The following is a 21,511-nucleotide window of genomic DNA, read 5'->3' as shown; positions in this document are numbered from 1 at the left end:
ATTTGACTATGGATGTGGCGAGGGGCAAACATATGTAAAGTTTTCAGGCAGATGAACAGCCTACAGATGCAACACTTCTTGTCCATCCACCAGGTGGCGCTATCACTGTGATTATATATTGGTCTATGGAATCCATCAGGGCCGGACTCTGATCACGCATGTATAACTTTGGATCACCCATGCCTGCTGTACATCCCGGCCAAATTTCAGCTCAGTCGGGGTTACCTGTTTGAGTTTATAGCTTTTGAAAATGTGAAAAATTGGTCCAAGAATATGACACATAATTCAAAATGGCCGTCTTCCTGTTGGGTTTAGGGCATGGGTGTAGTGGACTTTTTTGTGCGTCTTGACGCGTTACATATGTGTACCAAATTCCATAGCTGCAGGTGACACGTACTGGCTGTAGTAAATGTTTGAACTTTTCTGGGTGTCACTATTGAGCCCCTAAAATTAGCATTTTTCACTGATCCTCATCTGTGCACAAATTTTCATGCGTTTTTGACTAGTTTTCTGAGGGTTTTGTTTGTATTTTCACTCACGGACTGAGTTATAGGAAGCTTTATTTCAGAAAAATAGATTTTTTTGTAGTTGCTGACAGTATTTTGGACTTTGACACGAAGACATCAATAAAACGAAACAGGAATTTTTAAAGCTGGTTTTATCTGACGTTTGGATTTCTGTTGTGGAAATGAATGCAAATTAGAGGTATTTAATTAGAGTTTGCCTCGTTTGCATATTTTAACATAACATTCCAGAAAACTTGTAATTAGAGAAAACAATTATCTGGTCAGTTTTAACCCGTTTATCTGCAGTATTTTCCCTTAAAGCAGAGAGATTAGCATGAATCTGTGCACAGAATACTGAAAAGTTAGTTTGTTTGCACATGGCATTAATTAGTGGTAAATCTGTGTCTTCCGACGATGAAACAGATTATTTTTCCAGTGTATCTTATCCAAAGAAACCAAATTAAGGGAAAAAAATCTGTCCCTTTTACTGCAAACTAAAACAAACAGGAGGTTTGATTTGTTTAGCAGCCTGCGACCTTTAACCGGCTCTGGTATTGATATCTGTCGGCCCGCTTCGATGCACTTGTTTTTTAATCAAGCCTGTCACCGGCGGAGATTATATGCTTTCCTTGATCCCCAACAACAACACAACAACAACAACAGCAGCAGTAAACCGATCAATTCATTTCTCTGCCGGTCGCACAGATTCTGCATCGGGGGTGAAACACACAATGTCATATTCTGGAGTAAACACAGTCTTTGTAAAGAGGAAACTGTCTGTCATGTAACTTAAATTAGATTTTCAGACGCGACGTTCAGGTTCGCATCATCGCCGGTATTAGAAATGTGTTGGTTCGTCTAAAACAGGTTTTTCACAGTTTGTAGAGAACATAATGCTGTTTTTTCTGATCAGATCCATCCTTCTTCTGGAAGTTTTGGAAAATGCTGAGTGAAGTAGTAAAGATTTGTGATTCTTCTGTCAGTTGCACCAATAAATACTGAAATATTCCAAGAGTTGCATCTATTCTTAATCTTCTGGTCTGTTGTCATCGTCTATGTCAGGGGTGTCACTTTAGTTCAGACCATTAAATCACAGCATAATAACCTATAAATAACTCCAAATTCTCCCCTTGGTTTTAGAGCAAAAAGTATGTTCTGGAAATGTTCATGTTTAATGAATTGTCTTTTTAAGACAACATGAACAACCTGAAATTTCTTCAGAAAAATAGATTCAATTTCAACAACATTTACACATTACAAGTTCCAGATCACAGAGGATCTAAAGGAACACAACATTCAGTCACAGATATCGGAACTGAACGATATAGTAATTTACTTTAGGATCAAAACAACTCATCAAGATCTAGAATTATTTTAACCGTCCTGTAATGTTTTTTTCTCAGGAATAGCAACGATGTTTAATTATCCAAAAATGGCAGAAACCAAAAAAATGCCATTAAACATTGGTCATATCTCCTCCTTCAACTCATCTAGAAGTTTCCACCAATAAATGAATCACTGTTCATTGATTTGTAGTAAAGTTTGTTTTTCTCTTCAGTTTTATCTGATGCTTTGAGTATTTTAATGTTTTTTAAAGCACGTTATTGCTCAGTTGTGGAATAAAGTCACTTTTCACGCATCAATGTTCATCCAACTTCTTCATCAACAAACATTTTTTTGAAGCAGAGATTTTAAGGAGAGAAACTACAGTGAAATAAAAAAAGTCTATTCAAGCAGACAACTGATGGATTTTGGATTATTTTGCTTTCAGAACGTGACTCCTTTTAGATTAAGTAAAAAATTACCCAAAATATGTTGTCAATACTGTATATTAAATATTAAAACACTAATTTTAACATGTATTCTAAAAAATATCGCTGTCTTGATGGAAATAATCAACTGGGGAAGTTTCCTGGTGATTTTTGTTGGTTAAAATAAATGGTTTCCAGTAAAAATGTATCATAAAATGTGTTTTTCTTTCGACTCATGTAGAAATCTCCACCAATAAATGCTATACTTCATTAATTCGTTGTAAAGTTCTTTTCTCTTGAGTTTTATCTGCTGTTTTGAGTATTTTCATGTTGCTCCAGTTGTGGAATAAAGTTGTTTCTCGAGAGGTTCATCCAATTTCTTCAAGTTTCTTTACGCAGATCAATTTTACTTTCACAAAGTGTTTGTTTTTAGACTAGAATAATGTTTTCCAGTAAAATGTATCACAAAATGAGTTTTTTTCAACTCTGACCTAGAAATCTCCACCAAACTGTAGTTCTGAAGAACAAAACAGGGTAAAGACACATCAGGATCCATGAATTTGTAATAAAGTTGTTTTTATCTTGAGTTTTATCAGATATTTTGAGTAATTTAATGTTTTTTTTAAAGCACCTTGTAGCTCCAATTGTGGAAAAAAGTCGTTTTTCTCCAAACATTTCATGAATTTTGAACTTGAAGGTTAATTTAACTTTTCATCAAACACATCTTGGTAGACTTTTTCTGCCAACATCTGTTTTTTTATCATCTAAGATGCTCCAGCTGTGTTCCACTGTTCTCTGTATTTGTTCTTTTGTTTTGTCTCCACTGTCTTTCTTTCTTTCAGCTTCTTCTTTACAGAAGCCTAACCAGCTGTGTTGACAGAAAAGCCGACTCCCCATCCTTCTTCTTCCGTTTAGCCTCACGTCTGCACACATTCGTAGACAAACATCGCCCTCAACACATTCGGTCGGCTCGGCAATGAATCTTGTCAGTTTTAATAAACGCTTACATCTTTCAGGCCGCTGACGTCGGATCGGAGGCGGAGAGGGAGGATGAAAGAGACCGACGCAGAAAATCAAAGTGAACTCCGACTTATCTGCACAGAGGAAGACGTAACGAGGACGCTGCTTTCTGTACAATAACACAAATAAAAAAAACAAAACGCGATGAAGCGATTAGAGGAAACAGAATGACTCAGCGAATCAGAACGTTTGCTCTGTGGGGACAAGATTTCTGCTTGATGTGAGGGTTAATGGGAATCCTGCTGCCGACGGCGCACGCTGGGTTTGATCGATGGTTCAGAGTCACGTATGGCAACAAGAGATGCATCTATTGTTGCTTTGTGCTGCACGGTGGCCACGTTTACACTCAGATTTAACACAATATTCGAGGGAAAATCTACAAACGAATCGAAACTGTTGCAGACAAAAGCAGAATAAGCGACATCTTTGAAAAAGCTGCAGTCCAATGATGGAAAACCATCGAAAACATTTTTGCAAAGTTTTATTTCCTCCGCCTATAAGGAAAAATTCACAGTCCAGAGTAAAAGTGTTTTTTCTGCTGTTTACTCTACTTCTACTTGCTTGTGCTGCATTGTCGCCACATTTTCATTCAAATTAGCTCAAATTTTGGGGAAAATCTTCAAACGAATATGCTTATTAATGCAAGTTTCCCTCCATTGCCTATAAAGAAACGCTTCCCATCTAAACCATGTAAAAAAAGAGATTTGTACTCTTTATTTTCATGTACAGATTGAATTTGCACATAAAAACAAACAGCTTTATGATTTTTTTTGGAAAGTCTGTTTCCTCTGCCTTTCTTGACTTTTTAAGTCAAGAAATAAAAACGTTTTTTCATGCACAACTATTGTACAAAACAGCTGAACAGAAGCATCTATTGTGTTTGTGCTGCATTGTTGCCGTACGTTTTATTCAAATTCAGCCAAATATTTGGAAAACCTGCAAACAAAACAAGAATATAGAGTGATAACAAAAACAAGAGACAACAAAAATAAGACAAAACAATACAAGAAAACACAAAACCACAAATGAGACACAAAACAACACAAATGAGACACACAACGGCTCCTCTAAATTGGACCTGAAGCCAGACTGTTCGCTGCAGCTTCTCTCTCAGATGCTCGGTCTGTTTTTAAAACACTTTTATATCTTAGTTATGTTTTTTTGTCTGATCTTAACGTCTACCTTCAAATCATCTTTAGAATTCATCTTAAAGTTGTGTGTGTGTGTGTGTGTGTTCAGCTGACGTAAGCAGCTCTCGTCTGGCTGTGTTGCCATGGCGACGCCGGCTGTGTTCGAGGATGCCCGTGGCCGGCTGCACTCCGAAACCTCTCTCCTCCGTTTAACCACGGCGAGCGTTTTAACCGGCCGCCATCTTACCCGAGAGTTACACAGGACCTGAGATAAACTCAGAGCAGCCGGAGGAGGACGAGGAGGATGACGAGGAAGAGGATGACGAGGAGGAAGAAGCAATTTCTCTTCACTGGAGGAAACCAGATCTGTTCTGGAGGCGGCTCGTTCCTCGCTGAGAAGCTTCTAATTCTAATGCGAGGAGATGCAGTTGCACGAGCAGCGTTTGCTCTTCGAGTGAAATCATTACGGCAGCAGAAAACGGTGATGAGGGCAATAAGAGCCGGCGATGGTCTCCGGAGACGTGAAGACAGATCGCACAGCAAATCTAATGTGTTTCTAGTGACTCCAAACAGCCACGGCGGAGAAGAGGGCGCTGGAGGGACGCAGGAAGTGAAGGAGTCAAAATAAACACAGATAAAGATGCAAGTTTACAGAAAATAAAAAATAAATACACATAAAACTCAGCTTACAAGGACAGGAGGAAGAAATCAGAGCTAAAGATTCAACTAAAAGTGCTCAGAAACTGGTTTTCAGCCACAGCTTCGATACTTTTGCAAAGTCTGCTAGTAAAGGGGCACCATGACAAAGACTTCTGTGATCACTCAGGCAATTCGTCTTGTCCCAAAATTATTCCAATTGGTCCAAACAACGATGAAAACCTTTCAGATATATTTAGTGTTTCCCCAGAATGACTGAAAAATGTTCCAGAATGGGTCAGATTTCATTCAGAGTTCAGACTGTGGAACCTGGATGGATGTAAAACTGATCTGGTGAACAAAATGACATAAAGCTTGTGTAGAATGATTAAAAGTTTCCTATATGAGGTAAAAATCTGTTAAAAATGACTTAGAATGACAATTTATATTTGTTTAGTGACTCAGAAATGTCCAAAATTACTTGAATCTTGTTCAGAATGAGTCAAACCTGTTTTTCTTTCTGAAATGTCCTGTGTCTACCTGCTGGAGTGATGAAGTTCTGAGGCTCAGAAAACGTCCAAAATGACTCAGTAACAGGCCAAAATAAAGAAAAATTACCAAAAAAATCCAAATGACTCAAAGCATGTTAAAAATCACTTCATAATCCTAAATGACAAAAAGATTTTTAAAAGTCACTAAAGAAGTGTTTAATATGACCAAAAACATCTTAAATGACAAACAAATGAATAAATGCCCTAAAACATCTCCAAACTCAGTGAGAAAAAATAGTCCAACATGACGGATATTTGTCCAAAATGACTCAGAAATGTTTAAAATGACAAAAACTTAAAAATGACTTCAATGTTCTTTTAAAATGAGAGAAAAGGTCAAAATACATGAAATAGTTCAGATGTGATTTTCGTCCAGCGTCTAGCTGCTGGAATGATGAAGCTCTGAGTCCATTCCAAACTGATTCATTTCTCCCTCTGCTGTTTCAGGGACAAAGTTCTGGTTTGTCCCATGAAGTCGGCTCCGGTTCTGCTGACGCTGTCCGACTCCAAACACGTCGTCCTGCGGTGGACGACGACTCGGACCTGAACGTGGTGGCAGCCTTCGACCGGCGGGGCGAGTACATCTACACCGGCAACGCCAAGGGAAAGGTCAGCATCACGGAGACCCATCAGGACTCAGAGTGTAGGGGGGTGCAGAGGACAAGGTTAGCTCTGGGGTGTCTGTTACCATGGAGATCTAGCTCCACAGCATCAGTTACCATGGAGATCTAGCTCCTCAGCATCAGTTACCATGGAGATCTAGCTCCTCAGCATCAGTCACCATGGAGATCTAGCTCCTCAGCATCAGTTACCATGGAGATCTAGCTCCTCAGCATCAATTACCATGGAGATCTAGCTCCACAGCATCAGTTACCATGGAGATCTAACCCCACAGCATCAGTCACCATGGAGATCTAACCAGGTGAAGCAGATCCAGCTTCAGACTGAAAACTCTGACTTTAGACCCATCATACCCCCTGACCCACTAACCTTCGTGGTCCAGAGCTCTGATCATGTGACCTCCATATAAACCGATCCTCAGTAGAAACGGAGCTGTAGAGCCGGTAACAGGTCCGCTAAAGTCCAGATAAACACTGTGAGCGCTTCTCATCTGAAGGACGTCGGTGTTTCTGCTGTTTTCCTTCACTGCTGTTTCTGCTGCAGATCCTGGTTCTGAACACAAACACTCAGGAGCTGGTGGCTTCGTTCAGGGTCACGACCGGAACCAGCAACACCACCGCCATCAAGTCCATCGAGTTCGCACGCAAAGGGAGGTGAGAAGGGAGCTTTGTTGTTGATCTTCTTGATTAATCTGTTTGGTCTCTGAAATGTAAGGAAATGGTAGAAATGTGGATCAGAGTTTCTTCAAATGTCTGGTCTTGTACAGAGATCTTCAGTTTTCTGTCGCAGAGGAAAGAAACCAGGAAATACTCGGTGAAGGACTAGAGACTCAGTAGGAGTCAGACAGACAAGGTTCAGAACTGACCCAGATCATCTTCAGATTAGATTGCAATGGCAAAATCTTATCTAAAATGACAAAACTGTTGAAAATGACTTGAACTTTGTCTGAAATGACTTAAAAATCATCCAGAATTACTCAAAATGGGCTTAAAATGCCAAATGTTTGTCAAGAAATACAAAAAATGCCTTAAACGTGACGTGAAATTTGACAAAGACATCCAAAATAACTAACCGATGGAAACAAATCAAAAGAAATCTCAATTGTTTAAAAGTTTGAAGTGGAAAAAACACAGCCACAACACTAAGTTTTGGATGAAGCTGTGAGGTCTGAAGCCGTTCTCTGTCTTCTCTGCAGCTGCTTCCTCATAAACACAGCAGATCGCATCATCAGGGTTTACGACGGCAGAGAGATCCTGACCTGTGGGCGGGACGGCGAGCCAGAACCGATGCAGAAACTCCAGGACCTGGTCAACAGGTCCGTCAGCACGGCGTTACGATGCTGGTCTTTAAATGTTATCAAAGAAACGGTGAAGAAACGGTGATCAGACAACATCACGGCCACCTGTCTAGTACTGGGTCGGTCCCGTTTATGCTGCTAAACCTCCTCTGACCCAGTGGGGCATGGACTCAGGACCTCTGGAGACCTCCTGTGGCACTGGGATGCTGCTACAGGACTTCCCCAGAGGCCCTGAGTTGCCATCCCGGTGCCTGTGGGTTGCAGGGTGGGACCTTCCTAGATCAGGCTGATCCTGGACCATCCCACAGATGCTCAATAAGATCTGGATCTGGAGAGTGTGGAACCTTAGCTCTGTTGTGTTCCTCAGATTACTCCTGAGCAGTTTTTGTGGTGTGTCGGGGTAAATGGTCCTGTTGAGGGTGATAACTGACATCAGGGACGGCTGTTGGGGCGTTGCTTGAGCTGCAGTGTTTAGGTGGATGTCAGACATCCTCATGAATGTCAGAACTCAAAGGTTCCCCTGCAGAATGTTGGATTCTAACAAGATGATGGATGTTCTTCACCTGTCAGTGGTCCTGATGTTGTGGCTGATGGGTGTAGATGTGTTCGCTGTTGTTCCAGTCGGACCAGCTTTCCTTCCCTGCAGGATTTTAGAGCTTTAAATCAGGCGTTGTGTGTGTTCAGGACTCCGTGGAAGCGCTGCTGCTTCTCTGGAGACGGCGAGTACATCGTGGCCGGTTCGGCCCGGCAGCACGCCCTCTACATCTGGGAGAAGAGCATCGGCAACCTGGTGAAGATCCTCCACGGGACCAGAGGAGAGCTGCTGCTGGACGTGGCTGTGAGCTTCAGACACACATTAGAACACCTCACACTGACCATCGGCTTCAGTTTGTTGGGTGTTCACAATCAGCTAACCGACTTTCCTTCATCCTGCTGCAGTGGCATCCGGTCCGTCCGATCATCGCCTCCATCTCCAGCGGCGTGGTGTCCATCTGGGCTCAGAACCAAGTGGTGAGATGATAATTATCAGCAGGAATTCCTCAGTATTTACATGACATACCAAGGGTTGAAGTTACTCTGTCTTAGTGCAACAGCAGACATTTAATAAACCCTCAGCAGTGATCGTAGCAGCGATGTAGTTTTCTGCTCTCTTTGTCTGAACGTTTGGTTTGTCTGCAGGAAAACTGGAGCGCTTTTGCTCCGGACTTCAAAGAGCTGGACGAGAACGTCGAGTACGAAGAACGAGAGTCTGAGTTTGACATCGAGGACGAAGACAAGAGTGAACCTGAGCAGACAGGTAGGTAAAGACTGGTAGATACAAGACAGGTAGATTCCAGGCAGGTAGGTAAAGAGAGGTAGATGCCAGACAGGTAGATTCCACTGGTACCCTGCTGGTTCCACTGGTTTCCTGCTGTTTCCAATGGTTCCACTGGTTTCCTGCTGGTTCCACTGGTTTCCTGCTGTTTCCAGTGGTTCCACTGGTTTCCTGCTGGTTCCACTGGTTCCCTGTTGGTTCCACTGGTTCCCTGTTGGTTCCACTGGTTCCCTGTTGGTTCCACTGGTTCCCTGCTGGTTCCACTGGTTTCCTGCTGTTTCCAATGGTTCCACTGGTTCCCTGCTGGTTCCACTGGTTTCCTGCTGGTTCCACTGGTTCCACTGGTTTCCTGCTGTTTCCAATGGTTCCACTGGTTCCCTGCTGGTTCCACTGGTTCCCTGCTGGTTCCACTGGTTTCCTGCTGGTTCCACTGGTTCCACTGGTTTCCTGCTGTTTCCAATGGTTCCACTGGTTCCCTGCTGGTTCCACTGGTTTCCTGCTGGTTCCACTGGTTTCCTGCTGGTTCCACTGGTTTCCTGTTGGTTCCACTGGTTCCCTGTTGGTTCCACTGGTTCCCTGTTGGTTCCACTGGTTTCCTGCTGGTTCCACTGGTTCCCTGTTGGTTCCACTGGTTTCCTGCTGGTTCCACTGGTTCCCTGTTGGTTCCACTGGTTCCCTGCTGGTTCCACTGGTTCCCTGTTGGTTCCACTGGTTCCCTGCTGGTTCCACTGGTTCCCTGTTGGTTCCACTGGTTTCCTGCTGGTTTCTCAGACCTGAACTTGTTCCAGGTGCAGACGCTGCTGAGGATGAAGAGGTGGACGTGACCACTGTTGATCCCATCGTGGCTTTTTGCAGCAGGTGAGAAAAAAAAAAATCATCTGTTTAACCTGAGAAGTTTTCTGAATCTTCTGATCCTGACTTTGAGTCTTAGAATCCGTTTGATCTTCTGAATCACAGCTGAGAACCAGTTTGGTTCCAGTTCAACCCTCAAACTGTCTTCACAAAGACTCCGTCAGACTTTGGTGGGGCAAACACTTCATTTAACTCAGCCACATAAAACAAACTGATGTTGATCAGATGTCAGGATTTTTGGTTTGGATTTGATAAAGTTTACCCACCAAAAGGCATCTCACCGATGAGTAGTTCAAGGACTATTGGAAACTTGAATTCCAGCTGGTTTTGTGAGTAAATCTGCCGTCCTGTGTGCAGTGATGAGGAGCTGGAGGACTATAAGGCTCTGCTGTACCTGCCCATCGCCCCCGAGGTGGAGGATCCAGAGGAGAACCCCTTCGGTCCTCCACCGGACGCCTCGGTTCAGGGCGCCACTCCGGATGAGGCGCTGGCCAGTGGTGACAAGAAGCAGCGACAGCCTTCGTCTGAGGGAGGTCCGGCCAAGAAGAAGGCTCGGACCACCACCATCGAGCTGCAGGGGGTTCCCAGCGACGGTGAGAACCGAACTGAAGATAATTAACTATTTATATGTTTCTTTGGAGGCTCAACAAGCTGCAAAAGATGTAGAAAACCTGTATTCTCTCCATGATGTCAGTGCATGTAGATCAAGTGTTGAACGTAGCTTTGATCTGCTGTAGTACCTGGTTGTTCCACCAGGTGGAGCCTCTTCCTGTTTAATCCTGTAGAGACCAGAGGAGGTGAAAGCAGAGTGCATTGTGGGGGTTCAGCACCAATGGGCACCATGACAAAGACTTCTGGGGGTGATAAAGGACTTCTGACCAGAGGTCTCTTGAGGAAGATGGTGTGAAGTTTGCTAGCAGCGTTTTTTTTTACCAGTGACTAATGTGTCTGAGACATTCTGGACAGATTCTGAATACGTTTGGACATTATTTGAGGTTCTTTAAGCTGGAAAAAATGCCCCTCTCAAAACAAGAAGAAAACTTATTTCAAGGAACTTTACCTTGAAATAAGTGAAAAATCTGCCAACAGAAGAAGTGAAAAATGTCTTGGTGAGATTTCTGGAAATAAGATGTGATATTTAGAATACTGAGATCTTAAAGTTAGCCAGAAAACTTATTTTAAGCTCTATTTTACCAGGATTCTCAAGCTTAGGTGTCTTAAAATATACCAGATATGTTTTTTTAAAAAAAAGAAGCAGTTTTTCACTCAAAAATAGATTTTTGCTTTCATGTCACCTCCTAATTTGAGATGTTTTAACCCTCTGTTGTCCTCATTTACAGGCACCAAAATACTGTTTCCTTTTCTGAAAAAAATCCAAAAATTCAGCAAAAAAATTCTCCAAATTTCTGAAAGTTTGAAAAAATGTCAGGAAGAAAATTCCAATAATTCCTTAGTTTTATTTTTAAAAAATCTCCAAATTTGGCAAGAAAATTCTTGTAAATATTTGTAAAAATGAGTAAAAATCTTCCAAAAAAATCCTAAAAATATCTAAAATGATTCCATATTTATCAGTAAAACTTCTGATATTTTATTTGAGAACATTCACATAAAAGTCAACCAAAATTCTGTGAAATTTGCTGGATTTTGGTTGATTTTTTTGTGAACGTTCTTTTAAAAGCATTTTTAATATTTTTTTTTTCCACCAAAAAATGTTCAAAAATTTCCCAAAAATGTTGAAAAAGTGGACATCAGAAGTTTCACTGTGAATTGTTTTTTTCTCCACATTTTCAAACTTTGAAACGGGTCATTTTGAAACGGGTCATTTTGACCCGCAGGACGACATGAGGGTTAAACTTGTTTTGAGTTTTCATGTAAAATTCAACTCAAAACAAGATAATTTCCAGAATGTTTGACTTAACAGGATATTTAAGATGCATTGTCTTAAAACAAGTCCCTCCATCTGCTGAAATGTCTCTGGTTAAGAGAATTTATCTTAAATCCAGTGGGATGAGACACTTAGACTAAAAATAAAGGTAGTTGCTGGAGGTACGGACCCGTACTTTCCATTTACCAATCAGATATGCAAGATCTGGTCACATGACTCCCGGTAGACGCTAGCGGTACGGACCCGTAGCATCGGTACTACAGGTACGGACCCTAAACCTGACCCTAACCTTAACCTTTGCTTACCTTTCAACAGTTTGCAGTGGTTAGCAGCTTCTTGACTCGTGAGACTCACGTACGGGTCCGTATCTGTCTGGCAAATGGAAAGTGCCGTATCCGTAGCCCACAGGCTACGGGTACGGGTCTGTATCTGTAGACACTACCAAAAATAAAACTTGGTGAGATTTGGAGTTTTTGCAGTGTGGATGGAGCTCCTGAGTAACGGTCGCTGATGGAACAGAACCGAGTGAAACGGAAACATCAGCTCAAATGTCCACTGTGCTAACGAGGCTAATACCGTCGTCTAATGTGGGCTGTGGTTCTGTGTTCCCAGAGGTTCACCCCCTGCTGGGCGTCAAGGGAGACGGCAAGTCGAAGAAGAAGACCGCCGGCCGGCCCAAAGGCTCCAAAGGTAAAGACAAAGACTTCCCCTTCAGGCCCAAGCCCTACAGGGGTGACCGGCCCTCCTTCCCGGTGGTACCCGAGGTTCTGGGCGGCTCAGGCCCAGGAGGAGGAGGAGGAGGAGGGATGAAGGGCAGGGCAGAGGGGGCCCTGGCCTCAGGTAAGCCCACCACCACCCCGGCCCTGCTGCTGCTGCTGCTGCCGCCCTGTAGTCCGACCTCCATCGGCTGCCTCCAAACCTCCCTGTGCTGCTTCCACCTCCAGCCCACGGTCCAGCCACAGCCGGGTCAGAACCAGCCAGCTGAATCACCAAAATACACCATTTATCAGCCGGAAACTGAACACATAAAGAGTCATCTGCAGGCCTTAATGTGAGGAACATGATGAATAACTGAAGAGTTTATTTGTAAAAACAGATAACTCTGTTTTGCAAAACTTTTCTTTTTATTGTTTACTTGAGATAATATCAATCAAACTGAAGTTAAGTGGATTTGAATCAGTAGAAAATACATAAAAGTAAATTTTTTTTATTATTATTTCAAGTAAACAATGGAAAAAGATGTTTTCTGAAAATGTCTAAAAATGGAATGATCTGTTTTTGCAAATAAACTCTTCAACTTCACACAGCAGAGTTACAACAACAGAGTTTGACAGGAAGTCTCAGTTTGTGTCTCTTAAAAAGGACAGATTCAACTTAATTTATGTTGTGGAAGTTCAGAGGTCCAGAGAGGATGAGGAGGCCGACACAGAGGGACACCCTGGAGATGAGATGATTGAGGCTGAGAGGAAAGTTCACAGGAGAAGTGACTCCAGCAGAGCAGCAGTAGATGCCAGCATCATTCTGAGGGTTCTCTCTGATCTCTGTAGATACTGTAGGTGGCAGAAGATCAGATTAAGATCACAGACCAACATGGAACTGGTCTGCTGAGTCAGAGTAGAAGATATCTAACCTGGACCAGAGCAGAGTCCTGGTAGATCTTCCTCCTCCAGCGTCTGATTGTCTGAAGGTCAGATTAGGGTGTGGTAAGATCTGAACCTGAGATGGGCTCAGACCTGCAGAGGTTGAAGGAGAACCTGGACCAAAGGTGGTTCTGCTCTAACCTGTAGGATCGTTTGGGATCATTTACAAACACGGAAACAATGAACAGAAAATTTAATCAGAAACAGCAGGAGAAAGTTAGAAGGTTGACTTCAGAGTTATCAGTGATGTGGTTCCTCCTGACTCTTCTCTGGTGGATCCTCTGGTGGATCCTATCATAGACCCTCTGGTGGATCCTCTGGTAGATCCTGTCATAGATCCTCTGGTGGATCCTCTGGTAGATCCTGTCATAGATCCTCTGGTGGATCCTCTGGTGGATATTCTGGTGGATCCTCTGGTGGGTCCTCTCATAGATCCTCTGGTAGAGCCTCTGGTGGATCCTTTGGTAGATCCTCTGGTGGATCCTCTAGTAGATCCTGTCATAGATCCTCTGGTAGATCCTCTGGTGGATCTTCTGGTGGATCCTCTGGTGGATCCTCTGGTGGATCCTCTCATGGACCCTCTGGTAGATCCTCTGGTAGATCCTGTCATAGATCCTCTGGTGGATCCTTTGGTGGATCCTTTGGTAGATCCTCTGGTGGATCCTCTAGTAGATCCTGTCATAGATCCTCTCATAGACCCTCTACTACATCTTCCAGTGGATCTTCTCGTAGATCCTCCGGTAGATCCACTCATAGACCCTCTGGCTGTGGTTGGCTGTCGGCTGTAGGCGTGTCCTGGTGGATGAAGCTTGTTTCCTGACTGCCTCCTGCTTGGCCTTTGACCCTCCTGCTCCCACTCCCGCCTCGCTCCCCGGGCTTTTATTGTGAAGTTCCTGTCTGTCTGCAGCAGTTGCTCACTTCCTGTCTGTTCTGTTTGTCCATAAGTCTACATCCTGTCTGAACTCCTAGCAGCTCCTGGATCGTTTTAACTTTGAAGCTCTGAGGAACAGTGAGCTGCCGGTGGACTTCAGAGGGTTAACATCAGATAGAACACCAGGACTTTGTTTTGAATTGTTTTGTTTATTTTGATGAGTTTTGAACAATTTGGTTGTAATTTTGGACACATTTTGTGGAATTTTGAACCATTTTTGCATCATTTTAAACAAGTTTTGATGTGTTTTTGGACCAACTTCAGTTGTTTAGAACAAATCTGAGTCATAAATACAATCTAAGGTGACTGGAATCCAAAATGACTCAAAATTTGTCCAAAAAAATAGATAGAGATGGTCCAAAATGACTTGAAATTTGTCTAAAATTACTCAAATTTACCCAGCATTACAATAGCAAACAATTATTGGCCCTTTAAAATGGGGGAAAAGGTGAAAAATCTCCAACCAGGCTGGTCTAGTGTCTGCATAAAGTTCCTGTCAGTGTTTATCTATGGATGGATCCATGTTTCTACTAAAATCCAGCCTTTGGTCCACATTCCTCCAACTGTTGAGGCTCTAACATCAGTAGAATCTGATGGTTAAAGTTTGACCAGACAAGGATCCAGTTTTTAGATGTTTAGACTAAATGTTGAATGCTTAGTTTCAGTTCCAGAATATTAACTATAAATGAAGTGAAGTAAAACCTGACCAGATGAACCTTCGATTGTTCTTCGGTTGTTTTTGTTTTGCTGTAGTTTGTAACCGGTTGAACCTCAGCAGAATTTTGTTTCTGACTCTGGATGTTTTTCTGCAGGAGGTTTGGTGTCACAGTCGTACAAACAGCACGACCTCGGAGGGATGGACTGATACCTGCTGGACCCAACGGAGCTTCAGACTAAAAACAGACTGGTGTCACGTACAGACTATTCAGGACCGTCTCCATGGAAACCACCCCTCTCTTCCTGTAGTGTTGTCTTTGTTGTTGTTTTTATACGTATTAAAACATTCTGATTTCTAGTTGATGAGCTGCTTTCCTCAGAGTCTGACGGCTTTCTTTACGTGAACCTTCATCATGATTCACTGCTTTCTACTGTGGAGCTGATTTATTCACCAACACTGTGTCCCAAAAGTTCATTCTCCTCACTGGACAACATGTTTGATGGGTTCCACCTGGTCCATCAGGTTCTAATGGTTGTTGGTCTGGTCCAACTGTCAGGTACCAGGAGATAAACATGTTATTTGACCAAAATGCAGAAAATTCACAAGCAGATGTTGGAAAAGTTGTTACTATGACCAAGAGTCTGGGTGGAGAAGATACTCTATCAGAGTCTGAGATTCATCTACAGGTCATTGGTCTTCTGAATGCAGGAAATACTGGTCATCAGGAAGCTGAAGCCCTCACAGAAGTGTCCTCTGGGAGTAGATGTGTCCTCTGGGTGGAGAAGTGGTGGTAAAGGTCCAACCAAGGAGAATCCTTCAAAGACTTTCCTCTCTCAGGACGTCCATCTGGACTAACTGGAAGAACCAAGGATCTGATGAGAAGGTTGAGGGTGAAAGACTCCAGTCTTGACGAAGTCTCAGTCAGAGGCTGAAGAACTTTGGAGGAGATGTTTCTAAGAGCTCTGAGCGTTGAACAGAAACATTGGAGCTGAAAGCTTTAAGAGCCAACGTACCCCACGACTCACCAAACTGCAGAAGAAGAAGAGACTGGCTTTACAAAGAAGTCCAGAACTCTGACTCCTAAAGACTGGAGAACTGGATCTTCTCTGATGAGCGTCCTCTCTACTGATTCCTGAAACCACCGTATGCATGCAACATCTTCTGATGGTGGAATCCAGCATCCATAGTCTGGTTTGGGCTCTACGTCTGCTTCAGGTCTCTCAGAGCTGCTCATTTTTCCTCAAGGTTCCACTGTTAATGCTCAATATCAGACCAACAACACCATAGAAAAGGTTCTACTTCCTGTTTAGGCCAGGAGGAACACATCACGGTCTGTGACTGAATAGAAAATGTTCAACAGATGTTCTGAACTGGTATTTATGTAGATGGACCCAGTAACGGTGTTGAGCTTCTACCTGGCTTTAAGGAGGAATGGAACCCAAACTGTCCTGACCTCAACCCAACTGAAAACTGTTGGAGCATCCTGAACAACATCTTTACCATCCACCACAGACCTCCATGGATCAGCTCCTCTAGAAGACAGAACCATCCACACTCTAGAACCTCTTACATTCATGACAGACTGGTTATTGAATAAACTGATTGTCGCATATTTAATCTTCGAGCTTCGATTTTCTGGAAGAACCAACTTTTTGAACACGGCGTATTCAGGTAATTATTTAAATTTGAAACATGGCAGCAATCAGGAGTTTTAGTTTCACTGAACGGCACAGAAGCACAAACGTTAACGTAGACCCAGATCAACGTTCAGGTAAAGGAACAGCATCTGATCTGAATCTACAAATCCTGATCGATTGGTCCTCGGAGCCAAACAGGATCTGAAGACGTCAGGAGGTTTTTATTGGCTCCCTGTCGACCAATCACAGCGCAGCAGCAGTGATGTCAGCAGGTGATGTCATTGATCATCTGTTACTTGAAATCAGAGCTCAACTTGACAGGAAGTGACATCACTGAAAGGCTGGATGTTATTAAGAAAATAAAAGCTCCCAAAACAAATTTAGGAAAACCCATTTAAAAAATGCAGAGAAAATATGAACAATACCACAAAACATATCAGTTATTGATTTGTAATAAGGTTAATATCCATGGGTATTGATGATCTGGCATGGTAATATCCTATTCTAATTTAAACTCTGTCCAATGAGTCCAGTCACAGCAAATTTCTGCTCTACAGCAAATAAAATGTTCACAAAATATTAATTATACAACATTAAAACCATCCCTAGATATCTGTAGATTTACACTACCAGTCATAAGATTTAGAACGCTTCAGTTTCTCCCGTTTTTTTTAATGAAATCCAAGTAGATCAAGTCCAATGAATATGCAGAAATAATACAAAGTGGTGAACTGCCACAGATTTAAAATAAAAAACAAGGTCAGGTTACCCAGAACTGAAAAATAATGTACATGTCAGAATTATACAAAAAGGCCTTCATCAGGGAACAGAAACGTGTTCACAACTGAAAACTGTTCTGCAGCAATGGAGGCTGATGAAGCCTTGAAAGTTGGAGCTACCAAATCCTACAGGTTCCCAACTTTTCTAGATTCCTTTCAACCTCTTCTGTCTGCATAAAGTAGTGTTGGAACCCTCCAGAACATTATTAGAACAGGAAGTACTGCAGAAAGTATTGTGTTGCTGTAAAAATGGAGAGGAAAAGGAAATTAACAGAAGAGAGACAGACCATCAGAACTTTTAAACATGGAGGTCTTTATACAGAGAAGAAGAAAGTCCAGGTGTCAGTGAGTCCAGTTTTCTTCTCCATCAAAAGGCTCAGAAACTGGAGGAAACTCTGGCAGGAAGACGTCTGGAAGACACAAAGCCACAACAGAACCAGAAGACCAGTTATAAGACTCAACAGCTTGGAGATAGGAGCTCACAGGACAACAGCTTCAACCAGCTTCATAGAGGTCATAGGAAGAAGTCTGAGTTTACCTGTGGAGAGAAGACTTGGAGCTGCAGCAGAAAGCTGTTGTTCAGATGTCAGAATAATAAAAAGGCTTGTCTGGACCATGAAACACCACCAATGGACGACTGATGACTGGAAGAAGGTCTCATGGAATGATGGATCTAAACTCTCACTAAAAGATGCAAAAATGGCCCAAAAAGTTGGAAACAGAATGTAGAAAAGGCTACAAAGTTTTGCATATACAGTGTTATATTTTAGAATTAATGTGTTTAGTTCTCATGGCGTCATACCAAATGACTGTGTTTATACCACGCCCCCCCACCCCCACACACACACACACACAGCTCAGTGCTGAAGTTACAGAGCAGCAGTGCACAGGCGGAGTAAAGGGTCATAAAGTTTGTGTGCGTCATTGAACATGCAAGTTTTATTTATCTACTGCCGTAGGTTCATGATGTCCGTTGTTGTATGTGAGTTTGATGCTTCGCGAAGCGGCACCCGAGTCAGGAAGCCAGGTTAACACCGTGTATATTCCGGCTAACTGTTAGCATAGCTCGGATGAGCTGCTGTTCACTTGCTGTCTGTTGTTGGCCTCTGATGGTGAGCCGGTCACAGGCACGCAGGTTGTAGAGCCCGTAGAACCCGGCCACGATCATTACACGATCGTTATGTCATATGTAGTTATTTGTTATCATTTGTGGATGACTGACAAGCCCGTGCCTGTGCAGTTATGAGCGCCAGTTTATTTTGTAATCTTTGTATTTCCTGTGGTGCTATGAATGGTTAACTTGATGTTTATCATACACATTAGTCACCTTCATGCCAGTTTTGTTAATTGTTTATTTCTTTCCTCTTTGTTATAGAAACCACACACCAAATATTCTCTAGATATTCAGCCTATACGTCCTCCTGCAAGTTTGTATGTTGCCTGCTGAATCTCCAAGTAAAGCCTTTTCATCTACAACCGGCGTATTCCTTGCTCCTCATCTCTGAAGTGGCCGCAAGTGGTGTTCTGGCCGACACACCTGACATGAACCAAAGATAACTCCAGAACTAGCCCTGACACACACTGAGGTTCCTCCACTACACAGAACAACCATGAAGAAGAGAACGCAGAAATGTCAGTAGGACACAGTCAGAATAACACACACTGGAAACAAGGCTCCTCTCAAAACAAGAAGAAACAACTTATTTCAAAGAACCTTGAAATAAGTGAAAAATCTGCCAATAGAACAAATGAAAAATGTCTTGGTGAGGTTTCTGGAAATAAGATCTGATATTTAGAATATTGAGATCCTAAAATTAGCAGGAAAACTTATTTTAGGCTTTATTTTACCAGGATTGTCAATGTTAGATGTATTAACCCTCCTGTTGTCCTCATTTATGGCACCAAAAAATACTGTGACCTTAATTCAGCAAAAAATTCCCCAAATTTATAAAAATTTGAAAAATCTTCAGGAAGAAAATTCCCTAAAAGTTTCCCTTAAAAGTTTTATTTTTAAAAACATCTCCAAATTTGACAAGTAATATAAATTTTTAAAAAATTAAAAAAAATTAAAATTGTGAATATTTTCAAAGATTGAATAAATCTCCCAAAAAAATCCTAAAATTACTTATGTGTCAGTAAAACTTCTAATAATGTGTTTAAGAACATTCAGGGGGATTTTGGTTGCTTTTTTTCCCGACTGTTCTTAAAGAAACATTTTTTAAAGCATTTTTTTCTTCATCAAATAATGTTGAAAAATTTCCCCCTAAAACTGGAAAATGTGGAAGTTTTCACTTTGAAAATATATTTTTTCCCACATTTTCAAACAGACAATTTGACCTGCAGGACGACACGAGGATTAAAACAAGATAATTTCCAGATTGTTTGACTTAACAAGATTTTTAAGATGCATTGTCTTAAAACAAGTCCCTCCATCTGCTGAAATGTCATTTGTTAAGAGAATTTATTTTAAATCTAGTGCGATGAGATGTTTAGACTAAAAATAAGACAAGGAAGATTTGGAGTTTTTGCGGTGTAAAGTGACAAAAAACAGCATGAAAAAATGCAAAAATGTCACTAAAAGATGTCAGAATAAGAAAAAGAGGCTAATCTGGACCATGAAGTAGGATTTCTGTACGCCTTCCTGCTCTCTGTAAATGTTTCTGATCTTTAAATCCTTTAAAACAAACAACAGAGAATCTGTTTGACAGACATCATACATGACCGTTCATACATGGATCATTCCTGTCAGCAGGTACAGACGTAAACCTGGAACTACACAAAACATGATGTAACACGTAGTAGAATCAGTGCAGCCAAAAAAAAAGGGTAAATGTGAACTACTACGATCTCAAATCTCAAAAAAATATAACACAACTTAGTATATATATATGGGCTTTGTCTCGAACAATGGTAACGTTAGGTTCGCTCCAGAAGGATAGTTGGACAAGGACAATATTTTAGTGAACAGCTTTCATTTAACATTTATTATTAAAATGATAAACCTTAAATGGTAACTGGTCATAAATGACCATTCAACTCAGCACAAATCCCAACAGAACAGTAACAATGAGTGTAAACGATTTTCTACCAAGTGCACTTGGAAAACAATAGGAGAAAAATATTTAAAAAAATGGACAATGCGATGATGTGTGGTGTGTGTGTGTATGTGTGTGTGTGTTCAGTTCAGTTCAGTTCAGTTCAGTTCAGTTCATCTACCCGGGTAGTGTGATTTTGTTTGAAATGTCTTAGCTGGATTTCAGAAGAGACGAGTTTCTCCTTTTCCCTTGCCGCACAATAAAGCAGAGTGGAGGTCTCCACCCTCCACGCGTGTTGATCCACTCCTCACTTTAGAAGCTCACTGGAACCTGGCTCTCCGTTCAGCATCCACTTCAACCAGTATAAAAAACAACCGGAGCTTAATCCAACGGAAACAATCAGAAAGATATCACTCCGCGGTTTATCTCTGCTCTCTCAGTGGGAAAAGTCTCCACAGTTCAAAAACTCCAAGAAAAAATGCCTGGAACTAAACTTTTTACAGAAGTTACCAGCTTAACACGATCCGATGGAAATATGTCTTGCTCTTGTCTCTGCCGTAAATAAAAGTAAAAGAAGAGCTCTGCAGCGCTACAGCGCACTCTGCTGGTGCAACAAGAAAACTACACTGAGTTAACCCTATAAATACTGCCACTTACTGTGTAGTGCAATTTATGGGAGTTACATCGAGCTCATATCATACATGTAATATGGAAAGGAACTAAGTTGAGGTTCAATATCCAAGATACACCATGTACAAAGAACAGCATCAAACATGGTGACAACAAACATCTGTCTGGAATCTGAGGACAAGTCCAAGGATCTCCATGAAGATGAAAAGTTCAGAGCAGAAAGTCAAAGAACCAAAGTGAGTCCAGCTGCTTCAGATGTGGTTCAGGGGTTCTCCATGGAAACCAGAGTCAATGTGAAGGAACCTTCAGAACATCAACCTCTATGGACAGAGGACCAGAACTAAACCTGGCTGCTGTTCAGAACTAAACCTGAACATGAGAAGAAGCCTGATGGATGCTGGAGAACATTCTTTGGTCAGATGAAGATCAATGAGTTGGGCTCAGATGGAGTCCAGATGTTTGGTGAGAACCTGACCAGGACTACCACAGTGGATGGATGGTCCTGACGGTGAAGCATGGAGGTGAGAGTGTGATGATCTGGGGCTGCATGAGGTCAGAAGGTGTTGAAGACATTTCTAGATGCAGCATGAAGGTCTGAGGAGGAACCAGAAGATGTTCAGATCTTTGAGTTCATTCT

At 42.0% G+C, this 21,511-nt stretch overlaps 1 protein-coding gene and 1 long non-coding RNA gene across 2 annotated transcripts; both read left to right on the top strand.

Moving 5' to 3' along the window:
• The first annotated feature begins 6,048 nt into the window (after positions 1-6,048).
• Positions 6,049-15,150, top strand: LOC127534116 (retinoblastoma-binding protein 5-like). The gene is given in 11 exon segments (XM_051948544.1): positions 6,049-6,115; positions 6,118-6,203; positions 6,759-6,868; positions 7,411-7,530; positions 8,197-8,350; positions 8,452-8,523; positions 8,692-8,809; positions 9,616-9,685; positions 10,037-10,272; positions 12,177-12,404; positions 14,948-15,150. Coding segments are annotated over 11 exon segments (1,299 nt in total). The 5' UTR covers positions 6,049-6,063; the 3' UTR covers positions 15,001-15,150.
• Positions 12,411-14,547, top strand: LOC127534117 (uncharacterized). The gene is made up of 2 exons (XR_007942083.1): positions 12,411-13,624; positions 13,721-14,547. It is a non-coding gene; the product is annotated as an uncharacterized LOC127534117 (long non-coding RNA).
• Positions 15,151-21,511: the final 6,361 nt, after the last annotated feature.

The sequence above is a fragment of the Acanthochromis polyacanthus genome, chromosome 5 (assembly GCF_021347895.1).
Source record: "Acanthochromis polyacanthus isolate Apoly-LR-REF ecotype Palm Island chromosome 5, KAUST_Apoly_ChrSc, whole genome shotgun sequence".
Lineage (NCBI taxonomy): Eukaryota > Metazoa > Chordata > Actinopteri > Pomacentridae > Acanthochromis > Acanthochromis polyacanthus.
The sequence above is the reverse complement of the archived record's forward strand: the minus strand, read 5'-3'. Positions and strand labels throughout refer to the sequence as shown.